Consider the following 20776-nt stretch of genomic DNA (forward strand, 5'->3'; position numbering starts at 1 on the left):
TGAAATATGAAAGGTGAATATGGATTATTGAATTTTGAATAATGAAAAGGTGTTTGAAATGTTTTTAATTGAAATATTCACAGCTTAAATATTCAACCATGTTGAATTTCAGCCCATAAAAATGTAAGCACTAAAAATACAATGCATTAAAATGCAAGCATGGTTAATGCAATGCCTATTTTTTTTCAAGTAGTGCAATTCAACAGGCTTTTTATTTCAAAAACATTTGACATTATTTTACTTCCATACTATAGCGTCAGTTGCGCAAGTCTGGAAATTCCATTTGCGCCTCTTCTGCTTACTGGTCCACTAAGGACAGGACAATTTACTCTTAAAAAACAACTACTGTCGTCGTCAACACATAGGCCTACGTGTTGTAATCATGAGTGAATACATGAACTTCACTGAGGGAGAGTTCTATCAGCGGCATTTTGATTCGCGTGCATATGTTAAAAATGTCTATTCCTGCCCTCGCGGTCACTCTGACGAGAAGGATTTTCTTACTTTCGTTTTAAGATGCCTTAGCCGAGTTTTCTCCACGGGTAAGGAAGCAAGTCTAAATGTTTTACTTTTCGTAAATAGGTTTAACACAAATGTTTGTTTTAAAGGAGAACATAGAGGTCAGAGGCTGGTTGATGTGGGCAGCGGACCATCTATCCACAGCATCTTAAGCGCGTGCGAACACTATGACGAGATTGTGCTGTCTGATTTCGCTGATAACAATCGAATGGAAATTGAAAAATGGTTGAAAAATCAAGAAGGCTGTTTAGATTGGAAACCTAGTTTGCAGCACATCTGTGAACTGGAGGGAAAATGGTAAGGTTAATTAACCTAGCCTATAGATGCTATATTTGTGTGTTTAGGCCTATTCAAAGGCAGTTTTTGGTTCTTTGGACTTTTAAAAAATAAACTCACTCTCTAAAGTTTAATTACCTATGCCTAACTTTAACATTGTTATTTTCATCACATTTCAAACTATAGAACCTAACATTATAATAACAGCGATAGGCTTTTAAACAATTTTGGAATTAACTTGCAGGCTAAATGGCTAATCCATTTGTAAAACTATGTAGGCTAAGGATAAAAAAAAAAAAAAACACCCATTTTATAAAATTACAGAGCCAAGCCTATCATGATACCATTCTTCTTGGTGTTTTGTTATAATTTATTTATCGGTTTTTTTTCATCTTTTAACTATTCAGCCCGTCTGATTTGGAGGCTTCACTTAAGCAACGAGTCAAAAAGCTTTTAAAATGTGATGTCCGGTTGGAGAATCCGTTCTATCCACACACATTGGAACCAGCTGACTGCGTCATTACATCTCTGTGCCTGGAAGCAGCGTGTAAAGACATTCAGACATACCGTCGCGCTTTACATGGGCTGACCAAGCTCCTGCGTCCTGGTGGACTTCTGGTCATGGTCGGTGTTCTGGGTGAGACCTTCTACAAGGTGGATGAACAGTCCTTTTCTTGTCTTAGACTGAGTCAGTTTGATATTGAGGAAGCGCTCAGAGGTTTAGGCCTCTCTATCCACGAGTTTAATATACTGCCTGTAGAAAACCAGAAAATATATTTTCTGACTGGGAGACAGCGAGTTTTTCCCCTAGCGTAAGCTATTACGCAGTACGAGAGAACCTCTCGTAAGAGAACCAACACACTTAAGCCTTGTAGGAGTCTTTTGGTGACAGACAGTGGGGAAGACCAAGGTTGGTTACCTGGGTTGGTTGAAAATATGACCTACATAAAGCTTGGCCTTGGTGTATTCAGTCATCACTTAAATATTAACAAATATATTGCCATTTAATATGAATCATGTCTGCAAAGTTAATGTGTTACATTTTTACAAGGTGTAGTTGTACACATGTGGCATGCTTCATATTAGAGTAGGCATGGAAGACTCTAGATAAAAAAATCTTAATGAAAACAAAACAAAGAAAGAGCATTAATAAATTCTTTCTCTTTAGCAAAAATCCTTGACTCTCAGAGACTTTTAAAAATATATATTTTATAGCTCGTTTGTCACCAAGATGCTTTGGGGGTAAGATGTCCCATGCATATATTTTTAAATGACTGCGGTGGCTCATACCAACTTACTAACTACAGTTTTTTTTTTTTTTTTTACAATCGCTATGACAATTTTTTGCAATACTTTTAACAATTTTCCTAAACTCTTAACACAGTCAGCATAACATCCGTCTGTGTGGATAAGGCATGCCACAAATTCTTCCCAAGATGCCTTGCCAGAGGAGATATCAGGTGTGCTGTGGATGAGAACATGTGGCCAAATGCAGAAGACTGGGCAGATTAGAAGATGGCTTTTTCTGTTTATATATTTTGTATTTTCACATAATAAATGGCAGCTATATTGCATATTTTTGTTATCTTGTAGAAATGTCCTGTTGCAAATAAAGCCTTTACTGCAGCAGTTCTATCTTCTTTTTTCATAAACCGTACATTCTATAAAGCTACATTCATTTTTTTAAATTAAATTTCTGCAGCAAAAGAAACAAAATGCACGCATTTACCAAACCCAACAAAACAAAAATGTAGAGAGGCTTCAAAAGAAACTGCAGACAAAAATAATGCAGTTTCTGTAATTCCATCTGATGTTAATGTTTTTTTTATGACATTGTGCCATGATTGACTAAATGTTCCTGTTGGAAGAGAACATGTGTTAGTGTTTTGGAATAATTTTTTTTGATTTTGAGACATGTTTGCAGTGTTTTGGTAGACAGTGTATTGTGTTAGTTTATGTATTTTGAAAATTAATGTTGGAGTTTAGTTTACAATGTGTGATTTTGAGCATGAAATTAACCGTTTTGCCAATTATGTGTTGTTGCGTTAAGAGTTTAGGGAAATTGTTCAAAGTATTGAAAAAAATTGTCATAGCGATCGTTTTTATGTTTTTTTTTTTTTTTTACTGTAACAAAAACCAGTTTGGGACTGCTATTTAGCCTTGCCCTATACTGTTTATTCATCGATATTAGTCATTCTTAGAGTTTAAGTACATTCCTAATTTACTTGACATAGATATAATTTGAATGTACTGTATGTGTATGTTAAACAGGACTGTACCTGTGTGTCACCCATTTTTGTGAAATAATTTTGTTTTAAACATAACTAGGCTTTATAGGAATTAGGTCATGGCTTAATGGCCATGGGGAAAATGTGGGTCCCATGGCCAAACCAGTTGAGAAACAGGTTTATACAATTCTATGCCAAATATGCAATTCTATGAAAATATAAATGGCCAGCCTGCCACAAAGCCTGGCATTAGAACAGCAGAAAAAAAGAAAGAAATGGGATATAAATAATTACAGGTATCCTTTGGGAGATGCCATGCTCAATGACAAAGCATTATTAGTCCATGTAGATAAGCTAAGTCTATTATTTTTATAAAATAAAATCCATTAGCTCATAAGTTCTTAAGCAGATCAATGTTGTTAAAGTGAAACTCTGAACACTTTCTATATTTAAATCATTTTATTTTTTTACACAATATAACAAAACATCTTTCAGGATACAAGATCAATTTTATCAATAGTTGAGCACGTTCATTTTATATATAAAAATCTAACATGCATTATGTCCGTTCTAGCAGGTTTGTAGGTACAGAATGCCTGTTTACATTGACAGAATAAACAGACCAGCACAAATAAAAAACAGAACACATCTCCTCTTGTTCCTTGTCCTAGCCCTATAACCTGCTTTCCATTTATTTGGGTGATGTGCTGGCTCTAATGTTTCATTTGAAAAGTTCATGATATGCATTTCAGTTTTCCACCATTATAGGCTCATTCATCATATTCTCCTCACCATCTGCAGAGTCCATTGCCTCTGATGACGACTCTTCTTCATCACTGAGGGACTCAGCTGCTGTTCTTTTCATCCCTCTCTGTTTGGACAGAGCAGCGGCATAGCGAATGTTGTAAATGTTCCAGTCACAACTGGAAAGAAAACGAAATGTTTAATCCTGATGAATAACTGGTGTGTTTTAAATATATGTTGAACAAAATTATAAATGCAACACTTGTTTTTGCCCCCATTTTTCATGAGCTGAGGTCAAAGATCTAAGACTTTTTCTATGTACATAAAAGGCTTATTTCTCTCAAATATTGTTCACAAATCTGTCTAAATCTGTGTTAGTGAGCACTTCTCCTTTGCCGAGATAATCCATTCACCTCACAGGTGTGGCATTTCAAGATGCTGATTAGACAGCATGATTACTGCACAGGTGTGCCTTAGGCTGGCCACAATAAAAGGCCACTCTAAAATGTGGAGTTTTATCACACAGTACAATGCCACAGATGGCACAAGTTTTGAGGGGAGCGTGCAATTGGCATGCTGACTGCAGGAATGTCCACCAGAGCTGTTGCCTGTGAATTTAATGTTCATTTCTCTACCATAAGCCATCTCCAAAAGGCGTTTCAGAGAATTTGGCAGTACATCCAACCGGCCTCACAACTGCAGACCACACACAGGCCCGTCGCAACAAGGCAAGCAAACCAAGCAATTGCTTGGGGCCCCGAGCTGGCCAGGGGCCCCAAGACAACGACTGGTTAAGAATAAAATGCAACGACAAACTGTGTGAGCGCCCCTTTGATAGTCAATGCAGTAAAGTGCAATGACACTGTTATCGGGATCCCCCTCAAGGGGGCCCTCCCAGTATTCGCTGAACAGCAGCCAACCGACCACGTGATCTCTGCTGCCGGCAAAATACAAAAATACGACTCGCAGTCACCGCAGCCACTCGCAGTCTCGCACGCGTGACGCATCACACCTGATGTGCGTGCTGTACTATTCTGTAGCTTAAGTACAACATGGAGCTTGAAGAAGCAAAGAAAAAATTAAAACAGGAGAATTAACTTTGAGCAAGTTTGGAGGAAAATCGGAGGTATGCAAACATTTTAAACTAGTCGTGGGTAACAACATATGTGTTGGCTTTGTCTCGTGCATTAAATGTGGCACGCTGCTCGCCTATGACAGCAAAAAACGGGGACTTCAACGATGAACAAACACATGAAGCAGTCTTGCCATGACAGAAATTATGATAGTAGTCAGCCTCAGCCCTCAATGTCCTCTTTTGTTACTTTTCCGATCCATTCAATTATTTCTGAATAAACAGACAACGCACTTTACATGCTTCTTCCTTGTCGCATTATTCATTAAGATAAAATTAATAAATGCATGCACAATTATGAACTTGATAAACGTTACAGATATGTTTTACTATGCACAAACAAATGCCTTTCAACTTACATGTGCAAAATTCAGAATTAAATCAATGTGCTGCAATTTGTACAAAAAGAGAGTCTGTAGTAGCCTATTTGTTTTAGCCATTAAATAAGCACATTTGGTTTCAAGTTTGTTAAGTTTAGTTTTGAAGAAAGCTTTTCTTTAAAGTGAATTTCGTTTAGTATAAATTGTATCTTAATTTTAATACATTTTTCATCAACCACTTGCCTGGATTTAATACATAAAAATGGGGGTATGGGGTGGGGGGAGCCTCCATGTCCATTTTGCTTGGGGCCCCCAAATTCCTTCAAACGGCCCTGCCTCCACATCCAGCATCTTCACCTCCAAGATCGTCTGAGACCAGCCACCCGGACAGCTGCTGCAACAATCGGTTTGCATAACCAAAGAATTTCTGCACAAACTGTCAGAAACCGTCTCAGGGAAGCTCGTCTGCATGCTCGTCGTCCTCATCGGGGTCTCGACCTGACTGCAGTTCGTCGTCGTAACCAACTTGAGTGGGCAAATGCTCACATTCGATGGCGTTTGGCACTTTGGAGAAGTGTTCTCTTCACGGATGAATCCCGGTTTTCACTGTAAGGGGCAGATGGCAGACAGCATGTATGGCGTTGTGTGGGTGAGCGGTTTGCTGATGTCAACGTTGTGGATTGAGTGGCCCATGGCGGTGGTGGGGTTATGGTATGGGCAGGCGTATGTTATGGACAAAGAACACAGGTGCATTTTATTGGCATTTTGAATGCACAGAGATACCGTGATGAGATCCTGACCCGACCCCCCCAAACCCCTGCAAAGGAGAAGTGCTCACTAACACAGATTTAGACAGATTTTTTAACAATATTTGAGAAAAATAGGCCTTTTGTGTACATAGAAAAAGTCTTAGATCTTTGATTTCAGCTCATGAAAAATGGGGGCAAAAACAAAAGTGTTGCGTTTATAATTTTGTTCAGAGTACATAGAGAATTGAACTATATTTAAACTTTATCCCTAAAATTACTAAGAAAGGAAAACTAATAAATACATACATTTCTATTTTAGAATTTTGTAACTGGTAAATATTTGTGAAAAAAAGCTTACAGTTTGGACAGATCATCACTGTGTCTTTGGATGCTCTTCAGCAGCTGCTGTATAGTAGGCAGTATGGCTCCAGATCTGAAAATAACACACGACAGTCTTTATGGTGGTCACCAACAACAGAGAAATATTGATACTCTGAATACAGACTGCAAAATGGGACTAATCTATATATTATCTAAAAAGATAATATATATATATATACAACATTTTTTTTTAACTCTTTCCCCGCCAGCATTTTTTACAAATAAATTTGCCAGCTAAAACGTTCAACATTTTGAACATGCAATATATAAAAATAAAGAACATAGCATCTGTATACACACATTTAAATGTTTTCAATTACTTGGGTAACAGTTGAATAGTTGAGATTGACAATTGTTTGCAAAAATAAATAAAAATAAAAAATAAACAAAAAAAAACCCCGGCACAAATAGTATAATAATTCAATAACCAGTGTGAGCTTATTCTGAAAAGAGTTATGTTGCTGACCGATTCTTGAGCTTCTGTCCATGTAGGGTGAGCAGACACTGAGCCCAGCTGAGGTAGAACTGCAGGTGGTTGGACTTCTCTAATGTTGAGGCCACAAAGTTTAGAAGCTTATCCACATACACATCTGGAAGTGAGCTACATACCACTGTAACTAAAGCGTCAAACAATAACATGTAAAGAATGACAAGAAAATTAAGCATTTTGAATGTGACAAGAAATCACAACAGATGTGAGCATTTTAAAAGGGAACGCACTTTGGTCATAAGGGACAGCCTCCAGAACTTCTCTTATGAGTGGAATTTCATTCAGACGAAAAGACAGCAAAATTGCAGATGCCCACTCTTTTTTCGTCACCTGTCGCCGTATGCTTTTTGGTGTCACATCCATGTCCAGATCATATGGGTCAAACACCAGTGAAGCGTCAAGAGAGTAGATCAGCAAACCTTCAGTGGAGGCTGCTGCCCAACTGCGCCCTGAATGGAGAAAAATGCCAAAACGTCATTCCGTTCGTTATTTAATGAAAATGTTGGGAAGTCTTGGAATGTTGGGAATGTTTAGAAATATACTGAAAGGATTACTGATGTGCAATTTGTTATATCGCTCTTAATGTGTTGTACTATATAGACAAAAACTATACCAGTAGGTGAGAAGCGGAGAGAGCTAACACGGATCTCTGGTTTAAAGCGTCTGGAGCTCATATCACCTGAGAGATATGGAGAGAAAGGCATTAGAGCAACATTATATTCAAATATAGCTGCAAGCAGCAATTATCGGGGCCAAGCAGAATAAGATGACAAGACATGTCTGAAAGCGTCAGATCAACTGCAACAATGAGCAATTAAAGACATTCAAAGATGATTTTAGGCGAAATGGCTGAAAAATCATATAAAAACTCATTAAAAATATGATTTAATTGATTATCACTTTCGACCAATAGGTGGCGCAGTTACAAAACTGATGTGATGTGGTCAGAGTGAAGTGACAATGACACATACAAAGTTTGGTGTCAATATGTCAAGGCATTGCAGAGATAAAGCCTGAATAGTCCCTTTGGCATCATGCCTCAACTTTGCTGCTGCGCTATACGAAAACGGTTTCGTCTATCGACACGAAATCCATAACTTTTAGCCGGCACAGTCTGGAGATGATACGATTAGATTTTGGTGAAAATCGGACAAACGGTGTAGAAGGAGTTCGAAAAAGTAGGTTTTGAATGAAAATCAAGATGGCGGACAGGAAGTTCAGCCAAATAAGGAAAACTTGGTATCTATGTTCTCGGCTTGACCCAAGGAATCTATTAAGACCAGTGGCATTTCAATAGGCAGATTTATTCAAAAGTTATTAGCCTTTTTGGAAATTTTGTTATAACTTTTGACCACTAGGTGGCGCTGGTTCGAAACTTCTCACGCTCCTTCAGTGCATCGTGCTGATGACCCATTCCAAGTTTCGAAACAATCCGTTCATGCGTTCTTAAAATACAGCATTTTAGCACAAAATTCTAAATGGCCGGCCAACAGCCAAAATGGCCGATATGGTAAAATTGGATATCAGTCGACTCGGCATGTTGCCCTGAATCTAACGAGACCGATTTTATGATTTTTGGACAAACTGTTCAGAAGTTATAAGCAAAATTATCCATTTTTCATATCTCCGGACCAGTAGGTGGCACTGCGCCGAAACGCTGCATGTTGCCTCAGGTCATGCTTGTGATGACATGTACCAAGTTTGGTCTGAATACAATAAAGCGTTGCGGAGATACAGCCTTACGTCTGTTTTCACAAGCACTACATAAAATTTGTTTGTGCGTTTATCAAAAACGGTTTGACGAATCAACTTGAATTCCATAACTTTTTGTCGGCATGGTCTGGACATGATCTGGTTAAATTTTCGTGAAAATCGGAGCATTGGCCTAGGAGGAGTAAAAAAAAAAAAAAAAGTTTTTCGGAAAATTCAAAATGGCGGAAATTATTATAATTTTTTTGAATTTTTTATTTTGTTGATAGGCCTTGTGGTTCAAAAGTTATTAGCATAAACATGAGTACAACTTTGGACAGTTGGTGGTGCTAGAGGGATTGGTTTTAAGACACCAAATTTGCTATGGTGACAGTTCAGACTGTTCTCTATCAGTGTGCCAAATTTCATAACTTTCCCGTGATCGGTTCTATGGGCTGCCATAGACTCCAAGAGCGGAAGAAGAAGAAGAAGCAGCAGAATAATAAGAACGGAAACAGATACAATAGGTGCCTCCGCACCTTCGGTGCTTGGCCCCTAATTATACTTTCAATGCTCCTAAAAGCATAACCCTTAGTTAAAATTGATTGGCAGGTTTATTGATAAATGAGGAGTGGACTTACCTCTCTTGACTCCGGGAAGACTGAGCTCTATTCCGTCTCCATCCCCTGTACCTTCATCCACTAAAGACAGATTACCAAACTCTGTCATCTTACGCCTGTCGAGGAACTCCTGAAAACACAGGAACATGACAGAATTGCTATATAAGCTAGTGTAAAATAATTTTGTAATGCTAATCTAATGATTATTGCATGAATACAATTGATTTAGAGGCATGTTAATAAAAAAAAGGAAACTACTTTTTAAAGTGGTCATGAACTGCATTTTTTTTATTTCTGATTCCTGAGGTGCACTTATAAATGTTAGTAGGGTTTTTGCCCTTTGATTTAAACACTGTTTAAATAGGTGGGTCTCTTTTAAAGGGGACATTGGATGCAAAATTCCATTTTACATGGTGTTTGCATAAGAATGTGTCCTAGCAGTGTGTGGACAACCACCCTACAATGATAACTCCAAAAATCTCAAAAAATCTCAAAAAAACCTTAACCGTCTCAATTATCAAGCCGTTTTGATTTTCTGAGCAGCATGACCTGTATAGGCATTGTTTCCGCCCTCAGCCAGTTGTACACTGTCCACCATTTTCTCCATTCTCGAGCAGCAACAATGTCTTGTTAGCAATGTTGTTGGATGTAAGAGTGAACATACTGTAACAGTCTTCATTTACTTCCGACATCAGAGATGACATGAACGACATGAATACATTTACTTCCGACATGAAGACGCAGTGGATTACTTTAAGTTTATGGGGGCACATTACCTTCAGAAAATAAAATTTGTTTATGTCTGAGTGAATCATTTTACACCAAACTGCTTTGTGAACAAGGGTCAATACAAAGGGACAATACAAAACACAGGTTTTGCTAAAAAGTTGTTACTCAATGATGGATCAGTACCAACAGTTCATGATCCAGTTTATAGTCCCAGGAGCGATACTAGTTACGGCAGTAATGAAAGGGAGAGTGTGCACTTTATTACAGTTCATAGGAGCTGTATTACGGATATACATTTAAAAAGAAATAATAAACAATGTTTTACTAGTTTATTAACCCCCTGGGGTCGGCTGTATCGCCGGCGATACCAGCTCGCTTTTTTTTTTTATCAGTTCAAAAGAGATTCATTTTGCTCTGTTGACTTTGATATTACAAACAAGTTTCATACATCAGTCGATTCTGTTAAATGTGTATTATTTTTGTGTATACTCACAATAAAAACAAAGTGTTGTGCTTTTCGCCAAATAAAGAAAAATAAACACGAAGCGAGTTCTGCCTTCTCTCTGTCATTGAAGTCCATTCTGAAACGCGTCCGAAAATGAACCATAACTTAGCGAATACTCAGTCAAACAGGCATACAGACACACAGGCATGAAGCTTGAATTCTCTTCTTTTAAATGAAGTAATTTATTTATAAAAAAATATATTCTCTGTTTATGTTATCTTTATGAAAAGAGAGAGATGTCAGTCGTTCTCATCTCAGCTCATTACGTTTTAATCTGCCCCGCCCACGGAGAGTGCGCGCTATTCAAAGCAAATGACTGAGACGATCCCATACAAACTGTGAACGCCCACATATCAGCTCGAGAAAACACATCAAGTTTATTCAGATCATTGTACTTGTTTACACTGTCTCGCAGCGCTGTGAGGAATAATAATAATGGAAAATGTACCTCAGAAGTGCTGGTATTTCAAGGAGCAACGGATGGAATACTGTAGTACGTTTTTTTTCATTCTCAAGTAAATCGCGTTTCTGTGTGAATGAATGAACGGCAGAGATGCGCTGTTTACCACAACTCGCAAAAAGACGGTTTAAATTTGAATTGCGTTTCTGTGTGTGAATGAATGATCTGCTTTTAGCAAACTATTTTGCTATACTGAGTAAAAATCGACTGAAATATGTTGAAATAAAATGTATTTGTATAAGCAACGTATTAAACTGCAAATTAACATTTATATTCCTTATAATAAAACGAAAGACCTATGTTACAGACAAATGAAAGACAACATTTCGTTGATTAGTTTTGGATAGATTACACATTTTTACTGTAAAATATCTGCCACCTCAAATAAGCTTTTGTTTGCCAATTTTTGCTAATATGTTAAATATAGTATGTTTTGTCAATGTAGGCTAGGGCTGTGCGATATGACGATATATATCGTATGGACGATATAAAAAGTATATTGTTTCATATTATGCTCTATCGTTTATATCGTGGTGTCGCAAAAAACATTGTTTACGACAAAACTTTTTCATCATTTGGATGACTGCAATCTTACACGCAACCACGGGGACGCAGGCAGAAACGTGAATAATGGCGAGTGAAGGGGAGACAGAACCGGGTGGCTCCGAGCAGGAGAAGGACCAGCCAAGACAAACCGAGGAGCTCGTTCCTAAACGAGGGGCTACCTCTGTAACATGGACATGGTTTGGTTAACTTTCTATATGTTTGGTTGACTATTTTATTTTGATAATGAACATGCTGCGATGTCAAGTTAGCAATGCTAGAACGTGTGCACGTGTGAGGCGTCGGCGCGATCACAGGATTTGTTGTCCTTCTGAGGGACCTGTTACTCCGTATAGTCATACGGATAGAAGCAAAAAAAATAAATAAATGTATTCAAAACTGTATAGTTTTTGTAAAATACAGAAAACAAGCACGATGCCGTTTTCTGCCGTCTCGTTTTCCTTTACGTGAACTTTGGATCCCGTTGCATGAACCGAGGCCAGAAAAATGTTCCTTTCGTTTTGTTAATCTGTAATTATTTAAGTGAAATAGCCTATATTTTGCGTATAGGCCTATATATTAGTTTTATATATTTAGTTTTATTCTGTTTCCTCCGTTCACAGAAGCGCTTTAAGTGCGTGATGTGACATTGTGTGAATCAATGTTCTACACTATCCTGCAATTTTCGCTGGTTTCAAAAACAAAAAGTTGCATATTACCTGCTATTCATTTTCACTGAAATGTAGGCCTAATTGTTTGACATTTGGTGACATATACAGTAGCATATACATCCTCGGGAAAACTAACGCCAGCGCATTGCGACTTACTATATGACTTGACAGCTGAGCGCGGGCATTTCACTCACGTTGATATTGGCTATGCGTCAATATCACATTTGCACAGTAGCCTAGCCTACTATTTGAATTCGTGATTGGTTGACTGCCAAATTAAAATATTTAACAGAATGATCAAATAATGTTAATAACCGGTTAATGGCCTTTTCAAATAAGTGTGTCTGTGAACGATTCAATTAGATTTTGTTTCCTTTTCTGGTTCCGTTCATTGAACAGATTCGGAGAATTGCTGCTACATTTTAAACTTGAAAGTACAATGTTTACATTTGGCATTTTATATATCAATATTTTATGTTGGGCCTGCAATCATTTGTTTTTGAAAACTGTTTTATATTTCTACATTCTTAATCAAACATTTGCCAAAAAATTCTAAATAAAGGGAGAAAAATAATCACATATGAATGAGTAGATTTTTGAGTACATATTTATATTATATACTCAATATATAGGCTATATATATATATATATATATATATATATATATATATAAAAACTATTATTTTAGTTTATATATATATATATATTAAAAGAAAGTATTTTCCATGTGGTATATATATATATATATATATATATATATATATATATATATATAAACTATTAATTGATTGAATTTATAGAAAAGGTACTAGATCGTGATATATATCGTTATCGGGATATGAGATGACTTATATCGTGATATGAGATTTTGGTCATATCGCCCAGCCCTAATGTAGGCTATATTCGAAGTAATGAATCCTTAACTTTGAAATATGTATGATAAAATGTATACTTTAGTTTTTACAAAGAAAGATTACACTTCAATTGTTGTTGTAATTGTAACCTTTTTAATAAAAAATATATATTTACAAGGTAGATGTAAACAAATTTTAAAAGGTAAATATAAGCATTTTCTTTAAAAAAAATTTATTGTGTTTTATTATTGAAAAATTTGGGGAGAGGATACATATTCCAAAACTGAAAATACAGTATGAGAATTAACTGCACAATTACTAGACATGTTTTCCTTGGATATTATACAATTTGCAAGCAAAATTTGTAAAAAAAAAAAAAAAAAAAACTTTTGACATGCTTCCAACTGTGAACCAATTTGGTAGAATATATATATTTATATTTATATATTTATATTGCTCTTGCATTCTTTCTTGTGGCTATAGGTGACACACCTGAATGAATGGCTCATTAAGTATGCGGGCCCTATTGTCTCCTCAGGTGTGAACCACTACATATGCATGATGCTGTTGAATTGTTGACGCCCCTTGCGCATATTGCCTTTACAAACAAAAAGTGTTTTACAAGATTTAAATCAATGTATTGTGTTATGTGAATGATAAGGGCAGGATGATTTTCACATAATTTTGAAGAAAAAACTCTAGGCAACGACATCCATTAGTCAAAAGTTTTATTGTCACATATTTAGTATGTGTTTTGTGGCCTTATTTCAGAAACTTTAGTTTTTAGTTTTTTCAATAACCATGCATAAACATTATTCTCTCAAAAATACAAACATGTACATGCATGTTGCTCACATATTATGGTAGCCCTGTTTGTGCTAAATAGAGTGTAATTATACCTTTGCCATTAATATGTTTATAAGCAACTGAAAAAAGCACAAATGTCAGGGCATGTCAGAACATCTCAAGGACCCCAAAAACCCCTCAGACCCCAGAGGGTTAAGCACCCCCCGAAAATACATAAGCTCAGTATATTTTTTTTTTACTGTTAGTTGTGTTTTTGTGTAATTTGATGTGTATGTTGATGATAATGCAAGGGAGAGAGTTAGTTTATGGATAAGACTTTAATGCACACTGCTTATACCGTTTTATTCAGCTCTTACAGTGATTTTCTGGAGTGAAAACAGATGCTTCATGTTTTGTGTGATGTACAATGAACCAAGGTTATTATAGTTTTACTTTTTTAAATTAGTTTTTATTTTAATATCGTTTTCAATTTCGCTTTAAATTTAAGTTTAGTTAGTTTCATTAATGGTTTTGTTAGTTTTAGTTTAGTTTTTATTTTGCAAACATTTCTATTTAGTTTTTATTTTATTTCGTTTCAGTTTTAGTAATTATAGTTTAGCAGAGCAAACAGAACACTTCCAGGGTAGACCAAAGCTAGACGCATAATTTCAGCAAAGTTTAATGTTTGCCTAGATTACAGTTAACTCTTGTGCAGAAATCTTAATCTTAATAATAAAAATTAAAATAATGGTTTGAGATTGAACAAAGCACCAAATAAATGGAACTTAAAAGTATACAAAAAAAAAAACGATGAAAAATTCACACAAACTAATTCATATTAAAGATGAAATCTTGTTAAACATAGTTTACTTTTTTCAATGTAGCAGAGTGACACTGGTACATACAACAACAAAAAACAACTAAATTAATCTGACAACCTGCTGTGAAGCCAGTGTGATTAAATAATGAAGTAGCTAAGCAGTGTGTGAGTGTGAGTGTGTGTGTGTGTACATGTTTTTCTATCCCGGTGGGGACTTAGGCCTAAACCTGAATGCACACACACTCACAGGTACTCGTGTCACTCTGGGGACCTAAACTGAGGTACACAAGCTTATAAATCATACAGAATGAGTTTTTTTGAAAATGTAAAAATGCAGAATGTTGTGTGTGATGGGTAGGTTTAGGGGTCGGGTTAGTGTGTGTGTTGGGTAGGTTTAGGGGTCGGGTTAGTGTGTGTGTGTTGGGTAGGTTTAGGGGTCGGGTTAGAGTGTGTGTGTGTGTGTGTGTGTGTGTGTGTGTGTGTGTGTGTGTGTGTGTGTGTGTGATGGGTAGGTTTAGGGGTCGGGTTAGTGTGTGTGTGTGTGTGATGGGTAGGTTTAGGGGTCGGGTTAGCGTGTGTGTGTGTGATGGGTAGGTTTAGGAGTCAGGTTAGTGTGTGTGTGTGAGAGATGAGTAGGTTTAGGGGTCGGGTTAGTGTAAGGAGACAGAATATACAGTTTGTACAGTATAAAAACCATTACGTCTATGGAGAGTCGCAACAAAGATAGTGGACCAGAGAGAGTGTGAGTGTGTGTGTGTGTAGTGTCCCGGGACATCTCCACATGGATAATATTATTAGCAGAAAATCTTTTGTAAAAACAAAGATAACAACAGCACCTTGCAAGTAAGATGACAACATAAGTTAGAACAGGCATAGTTTAGTTTAATTACGGTTACATCTCAATGCAGCATATATTCTCTGGCTCTGTAGGCATCAACTCCGGTTCGAACTGAACACCGCTACTGACAGTTTCTGATATTTTCAGTGCGTGAGATTGTCCCATTTTGTTGCTGGTATGAGCTATTAGAGCTCTGCCCCCTCTTCTTGAAAAGGAGCCTGGATCATCAGCTCATTTGCATTTAAAGGAGGACACACAAAAAATGATAACATGCTACAAAAAATTATTTGTGGGGTATTTTGAGTTAAAACTTCAAATACACACTCTGGGGACACCAGATACATATTTTACATCTTGCAAAAAGGGCATCCAATGTCCCCTTTTAAGACTTCTATGTAAATGCCCACTGCTATTATTGGCAACATCTTTGAATCACACAGTATTGTTATTTCTGGTTACAAATATCCAAATGATCACAGAAGTAGAGATAAAAGTTTATTATGTGGAGTGCAATAAGTGAGGAGACAAGAGACGGAGATGCGTCGAGTCAAGATTTACTCTCCACTTCAATATCACTAAAAACACTGTACAGCGAGTGAGGTCAAAACAGACACACAACGTTAACCCATAACAACTCTCCCTTAAAGGTACAGTCCCTTGGTGAATGTCTCTTTCAGTCTTACTTGTGGGTCACCACACAGGCCCCCCCAGAATTCACCCATAATAACAGGGCCAGACCGAACAGGTACCCCAAATAGAACATAGGACACTATTCACTAGTGCAAAACAGAACAGTCCAGCTCATAACAGTCCCTAGAAAAGACAGCGTGTAGGGGGGCGGACCAGGCGGTCATACCGGCTGTGCTTAACCCTCTGGGGACCAAGCTGTTTTTGGGGCCCTTGAGATGTTCTGACATGCTCTGACATTTGTGCTTTTTTCAGTTATTTATAAACATGTTAATGGCAAAGGTGTAAATTCACTCTATATAGCACAAACAGGCCTACCATAATATGCGAGCAACATGTATGTAGATGTTTGTATTTTTGAGAGAATAATGTTTATGCGTGGTTATTTAAAAAAATTAAAATGAAAGTTGCTGAAATAAGACCACAAAACTCATACAAAATATGTGCCCACAAGACTTTTGACTAATGGATGTTTTCTCTTCGAGTTCTAGCTTCAAAATTATGTGAAAATAGTCTTGCTTTATCGTTCACAAAAAAAAATACATTGATTTAAATGGTGTAAAACAGGTTTTGCTTGGAAAGCCAATATGCGAGGGGGAGGAGTAGTTTACACCTTAGATTACCCAGTCTGCATAATGACTCTGCATAATTAGCCATTCATTCAGGTGTGACACTGACTGAGCCACAATGCAAGGACAAAATAGCCTATATATTTAGAAGACTTATATTGACCATTTAAGATTTTGCTTACATCTATCTTGTAAATATGTTTTGCTATTTTATTAAAAAGGTTACAATTACAACAATAATTACAATTTCAGCAATATTTTTGCAAAAAAAGTACTCTTTCTTTGTAAAAAAAAAAAAAAAGAAAAGATTATAGGCCTACATTTTATCATATGTATTCATTAGTTTGAATATAGCCAACATTGGAACATCTTAGTCTATGACTTTATTTTTGACAAAATAGTATTTTATATATATGAGCAGAAAATTCATTCATATTTAGGCTAAACAGTCTTTACAAATATGTACCCTTCATTTATCTCACAGAAACGCGATTCATATTTAGGCTAAACAGTCTTTACAAATATGTACCCTTCATTCATCTCACAGAAACGCGATTCATATTTAGGGTAAACAGTCTTTACAAATATGTACCCTTCATTCATCTCACAGAAACGCGATTCATATTTAGGCTAAACAGTCTTTACAAATATGTACCCTTCATTCATCTCACAGAAACGCGATTCATATTTAGGCTAAACAGTCTTTACAAATATGTACCCTTCATTCATCTCACAGAAACGCGATTCATATTATAGAAACGCGATTCATCTTTTTGTTTACATAGGCCTACACTAACGTTATAACGTTATTCCACATTAACACTTGAGAAAGGATAACTTAGCCTACCTCACTCCTCAGCGGGATCTGCTCCTCATATCAGCACGGAAAATTTTCTCCATAAGGTAGGCTATATTATGCCTCTGTTTACACTGATGTGGGCGTTTCACAGACTGAAATGGTTCTCAGAATTTGCGTTTGAATAGCACGCGCTCTCCGGGGCGTGGTCAAATTACTGTGAATCATCTCGTAATGAGCTTGACTGGAGTCGCTCTCTTTTTATACAGATTACAGAAGCTGATAATATTTGTTTTTTATATAAATTACTTCATTTAAAAGCTGCGATCTTAAGCTTTATGCCCGTGGGTCTGTTTCCCTGTTTGACTGAATTTTCGCGGAGTTATAGATCATTTTCGAACGCGTTTCAAATGGGAGTTTACTGACAGAGAGAAGGCAGAAATAGCATCATGTTAGTTTTTCTTTATTTGTCAAAAAGCAAAACACTTTATTTTTATTGTGAGTATACAGAAAAAAAATAGAAACTGAACAGGATCGATTGATGTATTACACGAAAATGAAAGATCAAAATTAACAGAGCATTTTGTGTTTATTTTTCATTGCTAAAAAAAAAAACGAGCAAAACGCGCGGGCGCGTTTTTGGTCCCCAGAGGGTTAACAGGAGAGGGGCAAAGGGCAAAGGGCAAAGGGTCGAGGCTGCCGAAGGGGGGCGCCCTCGCCGTGGGGGCTGGGCCAGCTGAAGCGGTTCGCCAATATCCACATGAGCAGGCTTAAGACGGTCTATAGCCACCCGCTACGATCTATAGCCACCCGCTCCGGCCTGCCCCCCATATCCACAACGAAGTTCTTAGACCCTCCCACCAGGACACGGAAGGGCCCATCGTAGGGGGGCCGCAACGAGCTACGATGACCATCGTGGCGGATGAAGACATACTTGGCTGACGGTAAATCCTTGGGCACGTAGGACTGGGGGAGGCCATGGTGAGACGTTGGAATGGGAACGAAAGCGTCGGCAATGTCCCGAGACAACCGACCACGGGGCCGTGGCATCTGGAAGAAACTCCCCCGGGACACGCAGAGGCTGGCCATACACCAGCTCGGCCGATGTGGCTTGAAGATCTTCCTGGGGGGCGGAGCGAAGGCCAAGCATAACCCATGGGAGGCGGTCAGCCCAGTCGCTGCCCATAAGGCCTTCATGTCCCGATGAAACCGCTCGGAAAGTCCATTGCTCTGTGGGTTATAGGCTGTGGTACGGTGGACCTTCACCCCCAGGATCTCGGCGACTGCAGTCCAAAGCTCCGATGTGAACTGCGGACCTCGGTCCGAGGAGAGGTCGGACGGTGTGCCGAAACGGGCCACCCAAGCCATAATGAACGCCCGGGCCACTTCAGCTGATGTAGTGGAGGACAGGGGAACTACTTCTGGCCACCTGGTGGTCCTATCCACCATGGTGAGGAGGTAGGTGTACCCACGGGAGGGGGGAAGTGGGCCCACCAGGTCCACATTCACATGATCAAAACGCCTCTCTGGCACTTTGAAGGGTGCCAAAGGGGCCTTGGTATGACGAGTCACCTTTGCGCGCTGGCACGCCACACAGGCAGCAGCCCAGGCCCTGACGTCCCTCTGCAGGCCCGGCCAGACAAACTTGGCCCCCACCAAGTTCCCCGGGTGGGAAAGGCCGTGAATGGCGTCAAAAACCTTATGCCTCCAGCCAGCGGGAACCATAGGGCGCGGTTGGCCAGTGGAGACGTCGCAGAGGAGTGTAGTGTTGGCCATATCAAACACTACATCTTCCCTGAGCAGCACAGTGGGGGCCGTCCTGTACGCTTGCACCTCAGAGTCCGCGGTCTGATCCTCAGCCATGGCTGCATAGTCGAGGCCCAAGTGGACGGAACCAGTGACCGCCCAGGAGAGGCAGTCGGCGACGAAATTGTTTTTGCCGGCCACGTGCTGAATGTCAGTGGTGTACTCAGAGATGGCAGCGAGCTGACGCTGCTGTCGACCAGTCCATGGCTCCGAAGACTTGGCCATGGCGAACATCAGCGGCTTGTGGTCAACGAAAGCCGTGAACCGCCGGCCCTCCAACAAGAAACGGACATGACGGGTGACGAGGAAAAGACCCAGGAGCTCCCTGTCGAAGGCGCTGTATTTCCTCTCGTTGTCACGGAGCTTCCTGCTGAAAAAGGCCAGCGGCTGCCAGGCTCCGCCCACCCACTGTTCACACACAGCCCCCACGGCGTAATCAGAGGCGTCCGTAGTAAGAGCAACTGGGGCGGTCGGAGACGGGTGCGCCAGCAGAGCAGCGTTGGCCAGCGCGGTTTTAGCAGCAAAGGCACCAGCCCTCTCTGGGAACCAAACCAACACGTCAGCCGGCCTCCCACCCCATAAGGCGCCGTACAATGGTCGCATGAGTTGGGCCGCATAGGGGAGGAAACGGTTGTAGAAGTTCACCATGCCCAGGAACTCCTGCAGGGACTTCACAGTGCATGGGCGTGGGAAACTGGCGACGGCGCCCACCTTGGCAGGGAGGTGGACGGCCCCCTGTGGGGTGACGTGGTGGCCGAGGAAAGTGATGGACGACCGGCCAAACTCGCACTTGGCCGGGTTGATGATGAGACCATGCTCACTGAGCCGGCCAAACAACTGCCGGAGATGCTTCAGGTGGTCGTCTGCGGACGCGCTGGCCACGAGAATGTCGTCCAAGTAAACAAATAGGAACGGCATGTCCCGCAGCACAGAGTCCATGAGGCGTTGAAACATCTGCGCTGCACCCTTAAGGCCGAAAGGCATCCGTAGGAATTTGAAAAGGCCAAAGGGTGTGATGACCGCTGTCTTGGGTACATCCTGCTGGTGGACAGGCACCTGGTGGTAACCTCGCACCAGGTCCACCTTTGAAAAGATGGTGGCGCCGGCTAGGTGGGCGGAGAAGTCCTGTATGTGCGGCACTGGGTACCGATCAGGGGTGGTGGCATTGTTTAGGCGATGGAAATCACAGCAGGAATGCCAACCGCCATCAGCCTTGGTCACCATGTGCAGGGGAGAAGCCCACGGGCTGTTGGAGCGGCGCACAATGCCGAGGTGCTCCATGGTGGCGAACTCCTCCCTGGCGATCGCGAGCTTGGCAGAGTCGAGGCGCCGGGCTCGTGCATAGACTGGGGGGCCAACCGTGGTGATGTAGTGCTCCACGCCATGCTTAGCCACTGCCGATGAAAACGTGGGCGTGGTGATGTCAGGGAACTCAGCAAGCAGGCGTTGATACAGGTCCCCGGTGACAAGCGTGTTCGACAGACAAAGCGCCCCCATCCCTCACAGCGTGCAGGGGTATGAAGCAAAAGAGAGGGCGTCAATCAGGCAGCAGTTTGTAACATCC

General features: G+C 39.8%; 2 protein-coding genes across 3 annotated transcripts in view; one reads left to right on the forward strand and one right to left on the reverse strand.

Moving 5' to 3' along the window:
- The first annotated feature begins 267 nt into the window (after nt 1–267).
- LOC309495619 (indolethylamine N-methyltransferase) lies at nt 268–3527 on the forward strand. 2 transcript variants are annotated; one of them, XM_082165457.1, is made up of 3 exons: nt 273–542; nt 609–816; nt 1203–3527. In XM_082165457.1, exons 1-3 carry the CDS (start codon nt 383–385, stop codon nt 1609–1611), a joined length of 777 nt encoding a protein of 258 aa, XP_082021583.1. In that variant the 5' UTR covers nt 273–382; the 3' UTR covers nt 1612–3527. The 2 variants fall into 2 exon arrangements, with proteins under 2 accessions (XP_082021582.1, XP_082021583.1); XM_082165456.1 differs by having other exon boundaries at nt 268–816.
- pwp2h (PWP2 small subunit processome component) overlaps nt 3472–20776 on the reverse strand; it is a 45470-nt gene continuing 28165 nt past the window's right edge. Inside the window, exons 16-21 of the mRNA XM_082165364.1 lie at nt 9170–9278; nt 7453–7518; nt 7070–7288; nt 6816–6966; nt 6327–6401; nt 3472–3946 (exon numbers count right to left, since the gene is read on the reverse strand). Coding sequence (XP_082021490.1) covers nt 3772–3946; nt 6327–6401; nt 6816–6966; nt 7070–7288; nt 7453–7518; nt 9170–9278 — 795 coding nt within the window. The 3' untranslated portion in view covers nt 3472–3771. The remainder of the gene's footprint in view (nt 3947–6326; nt 6402–6815; nt 6967–7069; nt 7289–7452; nt 7519–9169; nt 9279–20776) is intronic.

This window comes from Leuciscus leuciscus (assembly GCF_965113295.1).
Source record: "Leuciscus leuciscus genome assembly, chromosome: 3".
Lineage (NCBI taxonomy): Eukaryota > Metazoa > Chordata > Actinopteri > Cypriniformes > Leuciscidae > Leuciscus > Leuciscus leuciscus.